The sequence below is a fragment of the Orbicella faveolata genome, unplaced genomic scaffold (genome assembly GCF_042242905.1).
Source record: "Orbicella faveolata isolate gen_17 unplaced genomic scaffold, um_ofav_v1 contig_47, whole genome shotgun sequence".
Taxonomy (NCBI): Eukaryota; Metazoa; Cnidaria; class Anthozoa; order Scleractinia; family Merulinidae; genus Orbicella; species Orbicella faveolata.
In genome coordinates this window covers 17,243,629-17,259,422 of record NW_028301577.1, presented here as the reverse complement: position 1 = coordinate 17,259,422, position 15,794 = coordinate 17,243,629, and the positions used below count along the sequence as shown (strand labels likewise).

General features: G+C 40.1%; 2 protein-coding genes across 3 annotated transcripts; one reads left to right on the top strand and one right to left on the bottom strand.

The window, feature by feature from the left end:
* Window positions 1–84: 84 nt before the first annotated feature.
* On the bottom strand, window positions 85–6,578 carry LOC110064723 (uncharacterized). The gene is made up of 4 exons (XM_020771817.2): window positions 6,105–6,578; window positions 3,072–3,333; window positions 1,880–2,027; window positions 85–1,189 (listed from the first exon to the last, which is right to left on the bottom strand). Exons 1-4 carry the CDS (start codon window positions 6,211–6,213, stop codon window positions 794–796), a joined length of 915 nt encoding a protein of 304 aa, XP_020627476.1. The 5' UTR covers window positions 6,214–6,578; the 3' UTR covers window positions 85–793.
* A 53-nt stretch (window positions 6,579–6,631) lies between these two features.
* LOC110064721 (uncharacterized) lies at window positions 6,632–13,954 on the top strand. Of its 2 annotated transcripts, none has more exons than XM_020771816.2 (4): window positions 6,632–6,788; window positions 11,766–12,088; window positions 12,886–13,165; window positions 13,281–13,954. In XM_020771816.2, exons 1-4 carry the CDS (start codon window positions 6,684–6,686, stop codon window positions 13,569–13,571), a joined length of 999 nt encoding a protein of 332 aa, XP_020627475.2. In that variant the 5' UTR covers window positions 6,632–6,683; the 3' UTR covers window positions 13,572–13,954. The 2 variants fall into 2 exon arrangements, with proteins under 2 accessions (XP_020627475.2, XP_020627474.2); XM_020771815.2 differs by lacking the exon at window positions 6,632–6,788 and adding an exon at window positions 8,575–8,734.
* The last annotated feature ends 1,840 nt before the right edge of the window (window positions 13,955–15,794 follow it).

Below are 15,794 nucleotides of genomic sequence, written 5' to 3'. Positions count from 1 at the left end.
CATTTAATTTACTCTTTTAAATGTTTAGAAACTGTGTTTACTGCGTTTCCTTCTGTTTACTTGACTCAAGACAAATCCCTCGGGTGCTGTTTTTCTTTTGTTTCTTTATCTCACAACGTTTACCGAATAAGTACTAACGAATGAAGATCTCATAGCCAAGTGAGGTCAATTGATTCCTTACAGACTGTTGAGACTTACGACGCGAAACTCAGAACTCCGTAATAACTTAAGATCACCTTGCCTCCATTTTATAGGCAGTGCCGGGCATTGCCTTAGATGCTTCATAAACTCCAGTAAAAACACTACACTGAATTGGCGTAGTAAAGCCGTCCTGCACTCAGCGTATTACAAAAGAGAGATTCTGCTATTGATTTCAGAGCTTTTTTTCCTTCTATGATGTCTTTAGTCTAAAACGATAGTCTGTGCAAAGGGTTTAGCGTGCAGTCGTTGAAGCAGTCACGTGCAAAGCACGTGATCATGCTTTGTCTTCTAGACGTTGATTGGCATCCCGCAATAAATATTTTATTTTCCTTTTTACATTTGTCGAGTGGCCATTTTATTATCTTGGTGTCAGCCATTTAGGAAAGCCGTGCATGAAAATCCAAAGTGAGAAAAAAGGGGGAAAGCATTTCTCGACTTGCGAGCATACTTGTGCTTGATCTAAGTGAAGCCTGCAAATCATCGCAAATTAACGCAGCATTGTGCAAATCTATACCAAACAGTAACAAATCAACGCAAACTTCCTTCTTCAGTTATCCTGTCTCTGTTGAGTGCGAGGACTTACACTGTCCGTTTAAGTATAAGTATACTTGGTTTTCGCCGGAGCATCTATGGCAAGATTAACGGTGTTATTGTTCTCAGCGATAAGTCTCACACCAAGGTAAGACAGTAGCCCCGCCACACTGTTACTCAGCGTCTCACTCTTGAGCTTCTGGAATGCCGCGGATTCTGCTTCGTACGCTGCTCGTATGCTACTTGCCTCGGCGTTGGCTTTGGTCAAGAGCACCCTGGCCTCGGACTCTGCGCGCTGAATTGTTATCTGCGCTTGCTTGATGGCTTCTTCTCTGTCAGACTTTGCTTCTACTAGTAGCCGAGGGCGCTCATTTTCAGCTACCTTGATATTTTCTTTGGCTGCCTCTTTCGTGCGAATAACCTTTTCATAGGAATCTGGACGCATGATGTTTTGAACCTGAGGTAAAAGAATTACGTTCATTCACAGATTACAAAACTCTTCAACTGGTTTGTCATGGACAGCGAGCCGCCGCCCTGTTCAGAGTGTACCCGTGCCCCTCCATTTTCCCTCCCTTGGCCACATTTTCCTGTCTTTTGGACTCATAAAAAAAGCCAGGGAAAGAAAAAGACTATTTGAGTCGTGTGTTGCAGAAGCTGCTCGGGCCGCAAATCCGTGCTTTTGATTCAGTTGTATAATACTTCATAGTCATGCGCTACCGTGCAGTTGTTCTAGCTTGTTCCAGTCATGCGGTTAGTCAGTGGACGAGAAAATAGCTGAAGTGTAGGGCTTGACCCAGGTGAAGGGGCGGAGGAGCAGTGTGATATCGGAACGATGAACATCGCACTCCACTAATTTTTCTGTTGCCATTTTTCGCACTGCTTTCCTGACTAACCGAACATTGAACACTTTGGACAGGCTAAGTTTGTTTAATTTTCACAGTTATTTCTTTTACAAGTCACCGCAATTCCGTTTGATCTAAATTATAAAATCTAGCTAAAAAGTTCAGGGATACATCGACAGTTATCGATCTCCTGTACACATTACGATGGGGGATAAATGAGAGCCTGAAGTACTAAAATGTAGGAGAGACAGCTATATCACAATATTGAGTATTCCACGCTCATCCGGCCAAATCTAGTTATTTACCTGAAGGTCTTCAACATCTGCCCATGCATTGTCAAATCTCCGTCCAATGGTTTTACGAACAAGATCTTGAAAGGAAGCGCGTTCAGCTTGAAGCTGCGTGGTATTGAATGAACTACAGGCGTCATGTATGGCGGACTCGCTAATGCTCCTAAGGATAGAAACAAATTAATGAGACAAACCGGATGCCCAAGCAAGCTTTTTGATTGGTTTGCTGACCCGTGCCAAACCAGTCAGCGCGAAATTGTCCGTTCCTTTCAACCAATCAGATTATTTGGCATGCGCATGTTCTAGTCTGTGTCCGTGATTGGCTTACAGCGTATTCTTCCACCATAAAGGTTTTTGATTAATTTCTGGGCTTTGGCGGTTGTTTTAAGAAGTTAAAAGATACTGTAAGATACTGGCAGAAAAATGTGAGTCCATGAGTTCGATTCTGCGTTGATTAGCATGGAGCGCCTATAAAGGGTAAGGAGGCGCAGTGAGGACAAGATCATTATTCTTTTAATGAAACCATCGTGCTATGACTACAGGCAAACGAAACACTAATAACATTTTGTGATCAATTTGAAGTTAAATAACCTCACGGTGTAACTCAAGCTTTGATGATTCATCGTCGGAAGGCTAATTCTTGAAAAGTTTGCAGAAGGACTACCATGTCTACAGCGGTTAATTAAAGTATGCAAGAGACATCGGGTGTCTAACGCTTTCTCCTAGCTACAGACTGACAATGTCATGATGGATTTTAATTACAGTGGAATCGCGATGTCTCGAACCCTCATTTTTTCGAACCTCCCGATAACTCGAACCAAAACTCGTTTCCTTCTCCTCAGTCGAACACTGTAATTTTACCCCCGATTTCTCTAACCAATTTTCGTTTCCCTCAGTTGGAGGTTCAAAAAATCGGGATTCCACTGTATGTTTAGGCTATGCAGTGGCGGATCCAGACCTTGAGCTAAGGGAGGTGGGGCGGGCGGGGGGGAGGGGGGGTGTTATGCTCGGCCCTGCCGGCTTTTCTTCCTTCGGCGATTGTTTTTGTTTGTACCCAAAATAGGGGGGGCGGGCCCACCGGGCCTCTCCCCTAGATCTGCCTCTGCTATCTTACACTGTTTGATGTTGTTCAATTTGACTTATGAACTCCTTTATACGATGCTACAAGTAACTCGGTCATTATCAAGTCAACAAACAAGTGGCTTACTTGAGCAGTTTGACGTAATTATCCTTGTCCTTAAACTGCAAAATGATCTCTCGGAGATTGTTCGGCCGCGCTCGATACTGAAACTGTACGTTCAACTTTATCTCAATGCCTTCCCTGTTAAGACACTCTAACTCATTGAAAATTATACTCTGAAAGACGCTGGGAAATATAATAAATTTGTAGCCTGGCGAGCCGGCATGGAGCCCTTCTCTCTTCACTTCGGAAGATAGCTCCTTCTGATGAATATTGTATGCAACACCAACTGGTAGACAAAAAAAACAACAAATAATCAGTTATTATACAAGTGATTAGTTGGCATACTAGTGGTAGATCAAAGGTTGGGCATGCGCGCGAAGTGGGGTCCCCACAAGCTGCGTTACATTTGTTCAACACTTTAGTCAAGAGGGCAAAATGTATCCTGTTAGAAGATGAACGCTTTTTATAGGTTGATCAAAAATTTAAGGTGGCTCCGAAACCGCTCCTACAAATTGAATGCAATTTTATTAAAGCTGAAGCTCCTGATTTAAGTTGCAGACTATATTACCGATTACATTATCGCGTTCGAAACTGACAACAGAGCGTTAACTTTGAGAGCGAGAAATTTGACAGCCTGAATGAGTTTTAGGTTTCTTGACTTTGATCATAAATTTTTAGTCAAGACATTAAACATTGTTCTGTTCCTTTTAAATTGTATGCTTTAGTCTTTATGACTGCAATATGTTGACCAAATATCTATCCGTGACGTTTATTCTGAGAGCCTTTTTTCATACGGACACCCTGTTCTGTCGCACTTTGTAATAAAATCGTCGCACTTTGCCCGTAATACCCGTCACACTTTGTAATTACACTAGTCGCACTTTGTAATAAAAAAGCTGTCGCATTTTGTAGTAAGAGACTGCCAAACTTTGCAATAAATCAAGCTGTCGCACTTTGTAATAAAGTTTGCTTAAATAATTCGTTTTAATTAAGAAAGTTTGCGGCCAATCCTAAACGATGCGGGCACTCGGAAACAGGGAATACACCCGCCCCGTTGAATTTTACATGGGGAGAATGGCTTGAACGAAGTACTGTTTAACTATCAATGGACGGCGATTGTATTTGCAGGGTACAAAGGATTTTCTTACTTCAGGCAATACATTTTTTTGGGTGGGGGGAGGGTGGGGGGAATCTCAACCTCAGATTTCTTATTAAAAAGGTTTTCCGAAGAACAAAGTAGAGTGCCAGTGGCAAATCTCCTTTTCAATTTCTTATCTTATGAGTGACATTGATTTGTAGCTGTCAAAGGGACGAAGTGTCTTATGTTCAAATACTGCCTCTTTCAAGTTGACGTTTAATATTTTGCCAAAAATTTTGCAGATTGAGAGATGTTTCGTTGCTTGCTACGCATTCAAGATATTGTAAAATTCATCAAATTACTTGAATGTCACACACATTGATTGAAAGTTCACTTGACTGTAATAATTAATTTTCGTTAGCACATAAATTGATTGTACAACCATAAAAAGAAAAAAAAGGATATGAAACTATTCCGAGATTATATGAACTGTTATGTCGATTCACTAAAATAAAATAAATTTACTTTTTAATTGTTTGAAGCATTGCAGACAGAAATATACTTAAGATATGCTTTCTATTTCCCCGAAGTTCATAATCATTGTGACAGCTTAATTTATTACAAAGTGCGACAGTCTCTTATTACAAAATGCGACAGCTTTTTCATTACAACGGTGCGACTAGTGTTATCACAAAGTGTGTTGGGTATTCCAAAGTGTGACAATTTTATTACAAAGAGCAATAGGTATTACAAAGAGTGACGATTATTACAAAGTGCGACAGAACACACCCGGATAGTACTTTTCAAAAACCAATATGGCTGACTTAACGTCACAAGACAACGCGTGACCCAAGTTGTATTGCTTATAGATCGTTTTCACTGTCACGCAAGGAAAAAATAAATCGAAAAGTATTCAGTGGATAAAGTCAAGAAATTGTAATGTTATAGTCAATAGGCAAAGAAGACACTTCTCGAAGTCTTAGGTCTTTGCGCTTTCCCAAACTTCAGATATTCGTCGAAATGTTTTGCGCAAATTTACAGAGCCCAGTATGTTGCCGCCATGATAAGGAGCTATTTGCTCCACGAACATGGCGGCCGGAAAATAGTGTAAACATCTGGAACTCACTTTGGCTATTTGGGCGACTGATTATCTGAACTGAACCAATAAACATTCACACAAGCACTTTTCCCAACACTTTAACTCCTAAAAAGGCTAAGAATCACTAGGTAAGTGTGTATTTTTTGCACAAACGCGATCGCAACGGTATGTCACGCACCGCCATAACTCGGAACTTCATACTGCGCTGGTTTCCAAACCAAGCACGCTATTGAGCTGAAATGTTGTAAACAGATATAAATTTAGATCCTATCATGCCCGATGAGGATAAAAGCTTTCGCAGCTGTTTAGTTTTGGATTTTGGAATTTGATGACGTCACGTGAAAACGATCTATATTTTTCTAAAAAAATAGGAAATTATCAAATCGCATATCAGCGAAATTGATAATAGTAGAGCTACATAGGTTTCTTACTGTTTTGGCCTAAAAATATTATATAACGTAAACGCAATTTGCTTTTAAAAGACTTTTGTGTTGTGCTTCTCTTATTTACAGAATTATTCAAATCAGTTTTTGGCTTTGTACACAGATGCTAATGTTCGAGCAGAAAAGTTCGTTTTAATTGAATCAGTCAACGAAACCCGGCAGCGATCGCAGCCATGCATGTTCACCTATCCTTTGAAGAAAACTGCGCGGATGTAACTTAACTACCATGCAAAATATCTGAAGTACTGACCGCTAATCAATTTGTGTCAGGAGCTTTGTTGTGCTTATTGCATGATATGATGTAGTTTTGTGTTGGCTTAGGTGTTCACTAAAGAATTTCCTAAATTTTGCATGCCATGTTTCAACCCCCGTCTTAAACGACTCTGCAGAAACAATCTTCCACGCGTTATTCTGTAAAACTGTATAAAGAAATTTACCTTCTTCTGTGCTGAGCTTGCGTAAAGAAGTCCCAAGCATTGCTCCGATGAAGACGATTATTCCAACGACTATTAGACAGATGATCACATTCTTGGTTTTCTGTTCCATGTTTAATGTAGGCTACACTCGGTCAGCAAGTGCAAAATTTTCAACACTGGTCCTAGCCGAAAAAGAATTGAACACCAACTTTGGCACGGCCTGATCAACTCCTAATTTCTTAGGAACTGAGTAAAATCACGTAATTGCCCTCAACTATGTGCATAAATTTCCTTTGGTGTGACGACTACAAATAAACAGACAACAATGACTGTTAAAAAAAAGATTGAAATGTCCGCGGTTTTAATTCCCGTTGCTCTCTTTGATTATCTCAAGTGCAAAGTTAGTGTCAAAATTACGGCAGAAAAATTGGATTGCCATCAAGCAGAAATTCCAGGTTGTTTTGCTCAGTTTTCTTAGCCGCACATATTAAACCACTGAGATTACAATATGAGGATTCCGCATTGTTTCTTGAAAGCTTAGTGTGACGGCTGATGCATGCATAATTAAACTGGGTTTCTTGCGCTGTACTGGTTCAAAACATGGCGAACTCTGCTCAGGTTGTCATTATCGGCGTGGTAGGAGTTGCAGCTCTTCTCATCCTTATCTTAATACCTACAAGCTTCTCCGACGTCGAATACTACGAGGTGAGTTTCTGAGTTCAATTATTTCTACTCTCTGCACGAAAAGATTGATCCTCGACAAATACAGCGATTATAGCAACATTATTCAAATCATTTCAAGTCCCTAGCATTGCTCCGATGAAGCCTTGATACAGAGCAGTTTCACCCGCGCATTGCAAAGTTGTTGTTATAAGACATTTTCAACTAATTCTCGATTTCTGCAAAGGTTGTAAAAAAGGATTCAGCATTATCATTCTTAAATGGTTTGGTGTTTACGATACACTGAGTCATCAGTTCAGAACGTTGTGAACGTTCAAACTTCATGCGCTACAGCTAAATTCAACGTTTGAGGAATGAGTTCACAAGCATGAAATTAAAGAGAACTGTACAGTTTTTTTCTGTTGTTGTTATATATATGTTGTACGAGAAGCTGTTTACACAGGTATTAATGTGCACGATAGACAAACTCGTTTCAGGAACTCGGTTTTGAGCCAAGCTTTTTGAATATATTTTTTGAACATATGTAATGAAATCAACAAGCATTTAGTTACATAAGTTAAGTTGAGTATTTAAATTTTTTTAGGGTTAGTGATTTAGCATTTTCATTTGTTATAACACTACTAAATGTACGATTTAAGATGGGGACGGGTTGATTCCAGTGCTGCACTGATGCACACGGAATTTGTGAACAAGTTATGCATTGGTTGTTTTCGTGAAAATGGTCACGTCCGCCGACATGACATTGTTCAGTAAACAACTTCCCAAGTCAATATGCCCTACTTCTAATAAATCGAAATATTGGATACTTTGGGAAAAAAATGTTTGTACTTTCCAAAAACAAAGTTAAGTTTAGCCTGTTGCCTAATAACGACTTCTATAAGCTTATGTCGTTAATATGTTCTTGAGAGAGAGAGTTTTGAAACTAGAAACACCTTTTATAACTTAACAGGCAGTTTCATTGCCTATGTATTCGATGTTCGAGTTTTACTTGCTGCTGATTTCAATATAACCTGTGATGTGCGATGAACGTTTCAAACTGGAGATGATAGATGTAAATAAGAATGAGGTAAAACCCTGTAGAGCCTCAGTCAAAAATGCTCACGTCGTCAATTTCAGGACTGGGCCAATATTTATCAAATACAGTACTTTCCCGCGGCGGACCTTTCCGAAATAGTGGGTGGGGCTGTTCTGATGGCTTCAGTAAGTTAAACCTTTACTCTGCTCTGAACCAAAATATCGCTGATTTTGCAGCCTTTTTCTGATATCTGAAAATGTACGTATAAGATAACCTTTCCCTTTAAAATGTGAGGGGAAAATCAACTTGTTGCAAAAACGGGGCTCTGTTCAAATGCGACTAGAATGAGATGTGATTTGATTTATTATGTGTTCAGAAGAAGTTTAGTACTGAAGTCGGTACCTGCAAAAGCTAGAAAGATCGAGGCTGAACTCGGTCCATTGAAATTCGAAATGCTAATCGCGCGAGTAGTTTTACAAGCTAGCGCCAATGATTTTACAAGTCAAAAGGAAAGCAATATTTATTTATTTAATTGCGTTTAGTGGCACATCACGTAAACAACTTGACCATATTTCCTTGAGTAAGAAAGTTGTGAAAGGTCCCTGATCATGTCAAATTGTTCTCTTGTATTTATGAGGCGTAAAACTGAAGGACTTAATATCTCTAAGAAATACTAGGCTATGTGTTGTTTTGGTTGCTACAAAAAAACAATGCTTTTGTCAGTAGAAGTACATGAATAATTAGTGAAATGAAACTTCCTTGTTCAGCTTGAGTCATGCCTTTAGTCATGCATACGTCACTAGCTCAGTGTCAATGAACGGTTGGTCTCTCATCAAGTTGTATTATGGCGAGTCAGATGCGAGTTTTGGTCACCGCTCTCGTCTGTGTACTATTTGTTGCCCTTCTTTTCGTTATTTTGATGTCGACAAGCTTTTCCGACGTTGAATATTACGAGGTATGTAGCTATGCGAGAAGCAAATGTTAATGAAATGTGAATCGTTCACACACCATTGTGGCACATGAGTAAACAATAAGATATTGAGGTATGATTAGTAAACGAAGTTGCTGTTTTCTAGCAATTCTAAATCAGCTTTTCGTGAACTTTAAAGCTGATATTTCCTTTATGCCTTTGTCAATATGGACTACCAAGGCAGACAATGCACCGCGTGTCACAGACATAAGGGCAGGAGAATCGAGCTGGAAAGGTGATCAGCTATTTATTCCCGAAAGATTAAGGAAATGCTCCTGTAATCTCTTACGCAGATAATTTTGAGGATAATAAAGAATTTGCACTCTTTACGATTATTGCCTTCATATCCTTGCAGGAATTTTTATCTATTTTGTCTGGCCAACACAATAAAACCCAGAATATATTCTGCATGAATTAATAGCATTTATTATATGGCTTTGGCTTGTGGCCGATATAACGCGCGCTGATTGGCTAAGAGCGAGATCTGAGCGGTCATTATGCAGCCGTAATGCCCACGGGCCGATTACGGATTATGCAAATTAGGAAGAGCTCGGCTCGGAAAATTCAAGCGCATTGAAACGATGAAAGCCGATTAAAAACAGTAAGAGAAGTAAATTTAATTCCGAGCAGCTAAAAGTTTAGGGATTTTTCCTTAATAAAATTTACTACGATTATCAGTTGAGTAAGGCGAGACGAAAGTTTGGTCACCAAGTTTTAACGTAAAAATCGTGTTGTTGTCACGAGCAACTGGCTCCGTATCCGTTGGCAACTTGTCCGCCTTTGACGTCAATTGGCAGCAAAGCGCGCGAAATTGTAGGCGACGCGACAGGCGACCAACGGCTGTTGATATTGTTGCCAACGGAAACGAGGTAAGTTGCCCGTGACAACAACACGATTTTTACGTTAAAACTTGGTGACCAAACTTTCGTCCCGCCTTACTCAACTGATAATCGAAGTATATAGAAGTCGTTTTTGACTTACCGGTAACCTTGGCGAGCACTAGTGAAAAGCACTCAAAGTTTGCCGAGTGTTGAGTAAAGCTAAAATCGCTAAGTGAAAAACACCATCGGCAGATGTGTCACGTATCCTGAGCAGAAAACCACGAAGAAACTTATAAGTTATCATCTTAATCACAATAATTACCGAAATATTGAACTCCGTTTCAGTTCTCATCAAATAGATTCCCTCGCTTCAACACAAGCAAGTGAAAATCAACTTCCAGGATCATCAGATGTAAACAATCGGGCGGTTTCTGTCGGTAGCAGTGTTTCTGATACCTGCAGGAAGTTTTAGACGCTCACAAGGCTTGAAAAGTTCATTCATAAGTCCCAGAGTGAAGAAGGCCAAGATATGTTGTCGAAAACGAATGCGAAGATCGAGTTATTCTGAGCAGTGCATTCTGAAGCATTAGTATTTTCTTCCACCGAAAGACCGTTGGTTTGGACCAGTTTGAAGCACTTTCTGTCTTTTCTATATGCGTTGATGTTTCGCCACAACAGTTGGAAAATCTCCCTCATCGAGTTGTGGCTCCACGATACTAAAATACCTTTTTGAGGGCTGTGACAATCATTTTTCCCGTAAAGAATTACAGTAGTGAAGTTCACTGACTGTGTAGTTTTGCCCTGGGTTTGAGACGATGAATGAATCGGTAAACGCGCGCATCGCCGGATGTAAATTGACGACTTCCGCTTGGATAATCTTTGTTTCTTCAATTCGTGAGCCATATAATAAACAACTTAATAACCTCGACCGTTCGGTCGTTACGGGAAAATCTCAAACCTCGGCCTACCGTATTGACCTCAGTTTGAGATTTTCCCGTAACGACCTCACTCTCGGTTATTAAGTAGTTATAAATATTTGATTGTTAAACACATCAATAACCCCGCTCATATGAAATATAGCGGCACCAAGCAGTCTTTTGCAGGACCTTGAACGGTTCAAATTCTTGAAAACTCTTCTTCATCTCCATCTTGAACTGCTACTACTATTGCATCTGTTTTGACTGTTATTGCACAAACTAGAAGGTTTCATCAACTATACACGAAACATTTTTGACATGTTTTGGAGTACTGCCGGCGGAACTATCTAAACTATAAGTAATGGTTAAGTAATGTACAAATTTAGCTTCTCCAAAGTAATATCACTTTCTAGTCACTGAATGACGAAACAATTCCACTAAATTATGAGGGTCTCATTGGGGCTTACTGTTAGCTATAAAACGGGCCAAAAATGTCGGGGTTAGTCGTACAAATTGAACATTTTATCCGTTAACAATAAATAATTTTCATCATAAAGCAGTTTAACCTCGAAAGTGAAAGTATCGAGATCTCTTGTCAATACTCTGTGTCTTGTATTACTATAGTAGTAAGCTATATTAGTCTATAATTCTTATTGTTATGTAGCTGGCGTTTTTCTCGCTGCAGCGCGCCTATTCATTAGCAAGGTCGTGGTCACATGACATCTAACAATCAAACTGTTTCCCGCCAAATGCCATGAGCGGGCAACAGTAGTGCGAAAACTATGACGTCAAACGGGAAACAGTTCCGCCACTGTTACCCGCGAAATGTTGACCGCTGTTGCACGTCATTTGGCAATAAAGTAATTATTGGTTTTCCACGGTTTGACCCATTTGTTTTGATATATAGCAAAACAAATGGGTCAAACAATGTTTTACGAGACTTCGTCTCGGGAAACATTAAGATTCTCGGGAAACAAAACTCACTGTTCCCGTTCCGAAATAGTCCTAAGACCTTAAATATGTTTTACAGTAATTAAAATATATATATTTTTCACTTTTTTAAACAATTGAAATTAATTTTTAACTTTTTAACCAATGGTAATTAATCTTTTTAAGATTTCTGTTTTAACGTAAGGGAAAAAAAATAATCATTACTCTGACTTGCACTGAAACGAGCACGGTGGGTGTACTTTGCATAATCCTCTTAGTCGTTCTGCGGCAAACTTATTTGATTAAACTGATTCATGATCACCTCTTTCTCTGTGTATTTCCACACAGCTTGGCTTCAAGAGACGTAAGTCAACAGGTTTTGTGGACGTCAGTGAAGTGTTCACTTCTGGTCGATACTTTGTAGGTCCAGATTACACCTTCAAGGTGTTTCAAGCCAATGCTCATTTTGTCAAACTTGATGAGATCTCTGTGTGGACGGATGATAAAGTCGAAATCGAAATCAGCTGCTCCTTTCAGTATTTCCTGAGAAAGGACTTTCTGCCAGACTTACACGAAGCTTACAATGTCGACTACGAACCGGTTGTCAGGGGAACAGCTATTGACGCCATTAAAGGGCGGGCTGCGGATTTACCCATTGATGATTACATCAGGTTTGTTTTCCTTTTAAATTTTAGTGATTAGAAAAGTAGCTTTTTCTATCTAAACTCTGTCTAAGGAGGGGGGGGTGGGGACAAAATAGGGAGGCGGGAGAAATGACCCCAAAAAAGTTGGGAACATGGAGAAATAGGGGGAAAAAGTAGGGGGGAGGGACAAAAGGAAATGGTGGGAGTAGGGAAAACGGGATGGACCTGGATGGGGATAAAATGTTATAGAATATTTAGAGTAGAGAGGAGGGAAAATTGGCTAAAAAAGTAGGGAGAAGGGGGATTAGCCCCCTTGTTCCTCCCTCCTCCTGGTTGAAGGTTGGAATGATCTGTTTTTTGGGACTACTGTAATAAGCTAGATAACGGCGGTCTATTTGTTACATGCCCTTCTTGAGCATATAATGACAGGTTTTCAACCCAAGTCCTGAGCAAGTATTAACAGACCAAACTATGCACGAATAAAAAACAACTCTGTGAATACAGAGCAATTCAGTGATTAAAATATATCACAGCCATTTCCACATGGTAGTTCCCTCTAGAACTCGAACAAGAAGCAATCACTAGGAAGGAAATAAGGGGGGGGGGGGGGGCTGGGAAGAACTAAAATCCCATAATATTTTCTTTCTCTTCTCTCTCTCCCTTTACCCAAGAGAACCTGGAGTTGGCTCTCATGCTTTCATTCTTTTCTCAAGACACAGACACGAATAATGGGATGTTTCGTCTATTTTCAGCACTACCTGAGAACATACGTGCTTTCTAACCATTGTTGTTGTTTTTTTTTGTTTTGCTTTTTTCTGTATCAGGAAACGAGAAAACATAGAAAAGGAGCTGTTCAAAGCTCTGGCCAAGCGAGTGGATGGCTGCTGTAGGGAGACATGTCCTACTAAAGAAAAAGATATGCCTGCATGTGGTTACTGCATTCCTAACGCCAGGTGTAAGAACGATGAGAAAGGAATGTTTGTGGAGGTCAGATATTTCCAGCTGCTCGCTGTTGACATCCACGATGACGTCAAGAGTAGGTATCTCCGTCAAGTCACGGAGGCGGCCGAGGAGGAACGGGCCGAGTTTGAGTTGCAAGAGAAGGTAAACAGTTTCGAAGATTTGTCGTTTCCGCTATGGAAATACGAGTTATTTTAGAGCAAAAATCGAGCGAAAATAAATTATGGTAGCTAATCCTCTCAATTTTTATACATCATAGGTTGTTCGCAAGGAAACTGAGAGGCTCAGAAATGAAATCTACAATGAGGCCAGAGAAATAGCCCAGAATGCGAGCGCCACAGCAACCGTACTTGACGCCGGGGCCAAGGCAGAAGCGCTTAAAGTGGTTGAGCAAGCGAGATCTGAGGGCTTGAAGAACATGTACTCAGTGCTTGGAATAACCAGCGACGAGGAGAAGGCGGCTTTTAACTACCTGAGATCACTGCGTCAGAACAAAAATGTCAAGCTTAATGTTGGCTACCAATCACTCGCACAATTTCAAAATAATTAAGTTGTCGCGTTGAAATAATGTTGCTGTTAATCTTAATTAGCACCGCAAGAGAACGAAAAGGTTGAGCGGAAGATGTCGTAATTAGCTTGCAATCTTTGTTAATGCTGAAAGTAAAGGCAAACTGTAAGACGCTACCAAATCACAATACTCGAGATATCGGGTTAATATTTTCCTTTGAAATATTGAGCTGTAATAAAAGAGCGTGGCGCAGTTTGCTTACTCTTTTCTAGATAATCTTTCGTGCATTGGAGGTAAAATACTTACCATGCATGTCTACACAATTTTGTATTAATAGTTTATATCAGTTTTGAAATGTTGAGATAAATAACGCCTATTTTTGAGCATTTTTTCCTGTACGGTTGCAATAAAAAGTATATTCGGAAGCTCTTAGCTTGAGATCAAGAGCATCGAGTTAAGATTCCCTACGCTTGGTTCATTCTTTTCAGTGTGTAGCCTTTCACGACAGGTCCGGGCGTGACTTTCACATCCTCCCTCAGTAAGCGGATTTTCTACCAATCACGTTTGTAGGAATCATCCAATGATAGGGCAGCTTTGATAAAACTACTAAGACATTACAATTCTGTACAATTCGTGCCGGGGTGAAAATGAAAACTTTGAGAATTACTGCTCATTCAATGACAGCAGGTCGACTTTTCGTGTTGTTGGTCCGCCCAAGAGCGCTTTGCCTTCAGCTTATCTTGTAATTAATGGTTTCCGTTTGCTCTCGCTAGCTGGGCAAAGCCAGGACTAGTTTCTGATCATATCATTAGTCCCTCATAGAGATTTGGCTTGCTGGGCTTTCATTCCATGTACAGAGTTCTCACATTATAGTGCTGAGGTAAGGAGTGTGAGTCCAAGTGGACCAATCAATAACGTGTTTTGCTCTGAGTGGCCTGGCCTGGTCAATTGAAGCTTACTAGCCTGCAGAACAGGCAGATTAGCGGAGCAGATCGTCAAGCGCGATACACGAGCGCGGAGCTCGTGGTCGCGCTCCGCGCTCGTGTATTGCGTTTCGCACACTGCCCGCTAATCCGCCTGTTCTGTAGGCTAGAAGCTTACTGAAGTGTTTGCACATTAAGTTTGCCTGCGAGTAGGCCTAATCGCAGGCTAATAACATTAAGTGTGCTTGGTGCAACTGATGCGTGTTACTTAAAATTACCAAAGGGACTCGTAAAATACTTCACTAAAATATCACAATTTCCGATAAGAGAGAGCTTTCACCTCTTTGGCCGAAAATGCTTACTCTACACTTTCAGACAAATATTGCCTCAACAAAAGAAAAAAAATACATTTTTAACAATAAGCTCCAGAAACGAGGAAACGATATTGGGGTTACTTTGCACAGCGGAGAGTCAAGAAACGTTGTACAGGCCCGCAAATGACCCCCCAGGACCCCAAATGATCCCCAGATTGTACCGTAAATGATCCCGGACCGAAAATGGTCGACTCGCCATAAAATTTGAAAATGTGAGGACTCAGGAATTTGGACAGTGGATTTAAAATTTATGCAATCGCTTTTTTTGTTTTATTACATGTACTGTGAAACTCCGAAAACCGTGAACATTTAAATTTGATTACAAAAGGTTAATTTGGTACTGAACCAATCACAATAAAGTTCAGGACACGCGAGAAAACCTCAAAACCACAACCAATAGGCCACGTTCGATATGTCACTATTCTAACATCGATTCGAGGCTTTCGGGTCAAAATTTCAAATTTTTTAAGTTTCCTTTGTCTTTCAATTCCCAAGAGACTTGGATACAAAGAAAACACCACCAAACATAGAAGTTTGTCCTGAAAGCCTCGGAGCCATATTAGAATATTTATATATCGAACGTGGCCTATTGTCGCCGGTGTTTGCGGTTTAGTTTTCTCACGCTTAATTGGCTTTTTCCTTGCTACACAATAATAATCCTTAAATATTTCTGGTATATATTCACGGTTTTCTGAGTTTCACAGTAATAATACAATATTTTGATTCAACAGTTACTATATGAAACGCAAGAAAATGTGCGGTATGAACGATTTGAATGCAAATTTCGCAACTTTATAAATGGTATCCGACGTCACAAAATCCTGTGTTTGAAATTAGCTAGATCCTTCCCTGAATGACTTTATTGGGTCCGGGCCTGAGATGTATGATAACACAGGATGTTCACAATATCCTCAAATTTGGAGACAGTTGAGAATTCCCAAGTGGATTGACTACATTTTTACTACGGT

Excerpts from the sequence above, each read along its gene's own strand:
- LOC110064723 (XM_020771817.2), bottom strand. The coding sequence starts at position 6,213 with ATGGAACAGAAAACCAAGAATGTGATCATCTGTCTAATAGTCGTTGGA. Across the intron at positions 3,334-6,104 it reads CAAGCTCAGCACAGAAGAAG|TTGGTGTTGCATACAATATT; the intron begins GTAAATTTCTTT and ends TTTGTCTACCAG. Across the intron at positions 2,028-3,071 it reads AATTACGTCAAACTGCTCAA|GAGCATTAGCGAGTCCGCCA; the intron begins GTAAGCCACTTG and ends TTCTATCCTTAG.
- LOC110064721 (XM_020771815.2), top strand. The coding sequence starts at position 8,624 with ATGGCGAGTCAGATGCGAGTTTTGGTCACCGCTCTCGTCTGTGTACTA. Across the intron at positions 8,735-11,765 it reads CCGACGTTGAATATTACGAG|CTTGGCTTCAAGAGACGTAA; the intron begins GTATGTAGCTAT and ends ATTTCCACACAG. Across the intron at positions 13,166-13,280 it reads AGTTTGAGTTGCAAGAGAAG|GTTGTTCGCAAGGAAACTGA; the intron begins GTAAACAGTTTC and ends TATACATCATAG.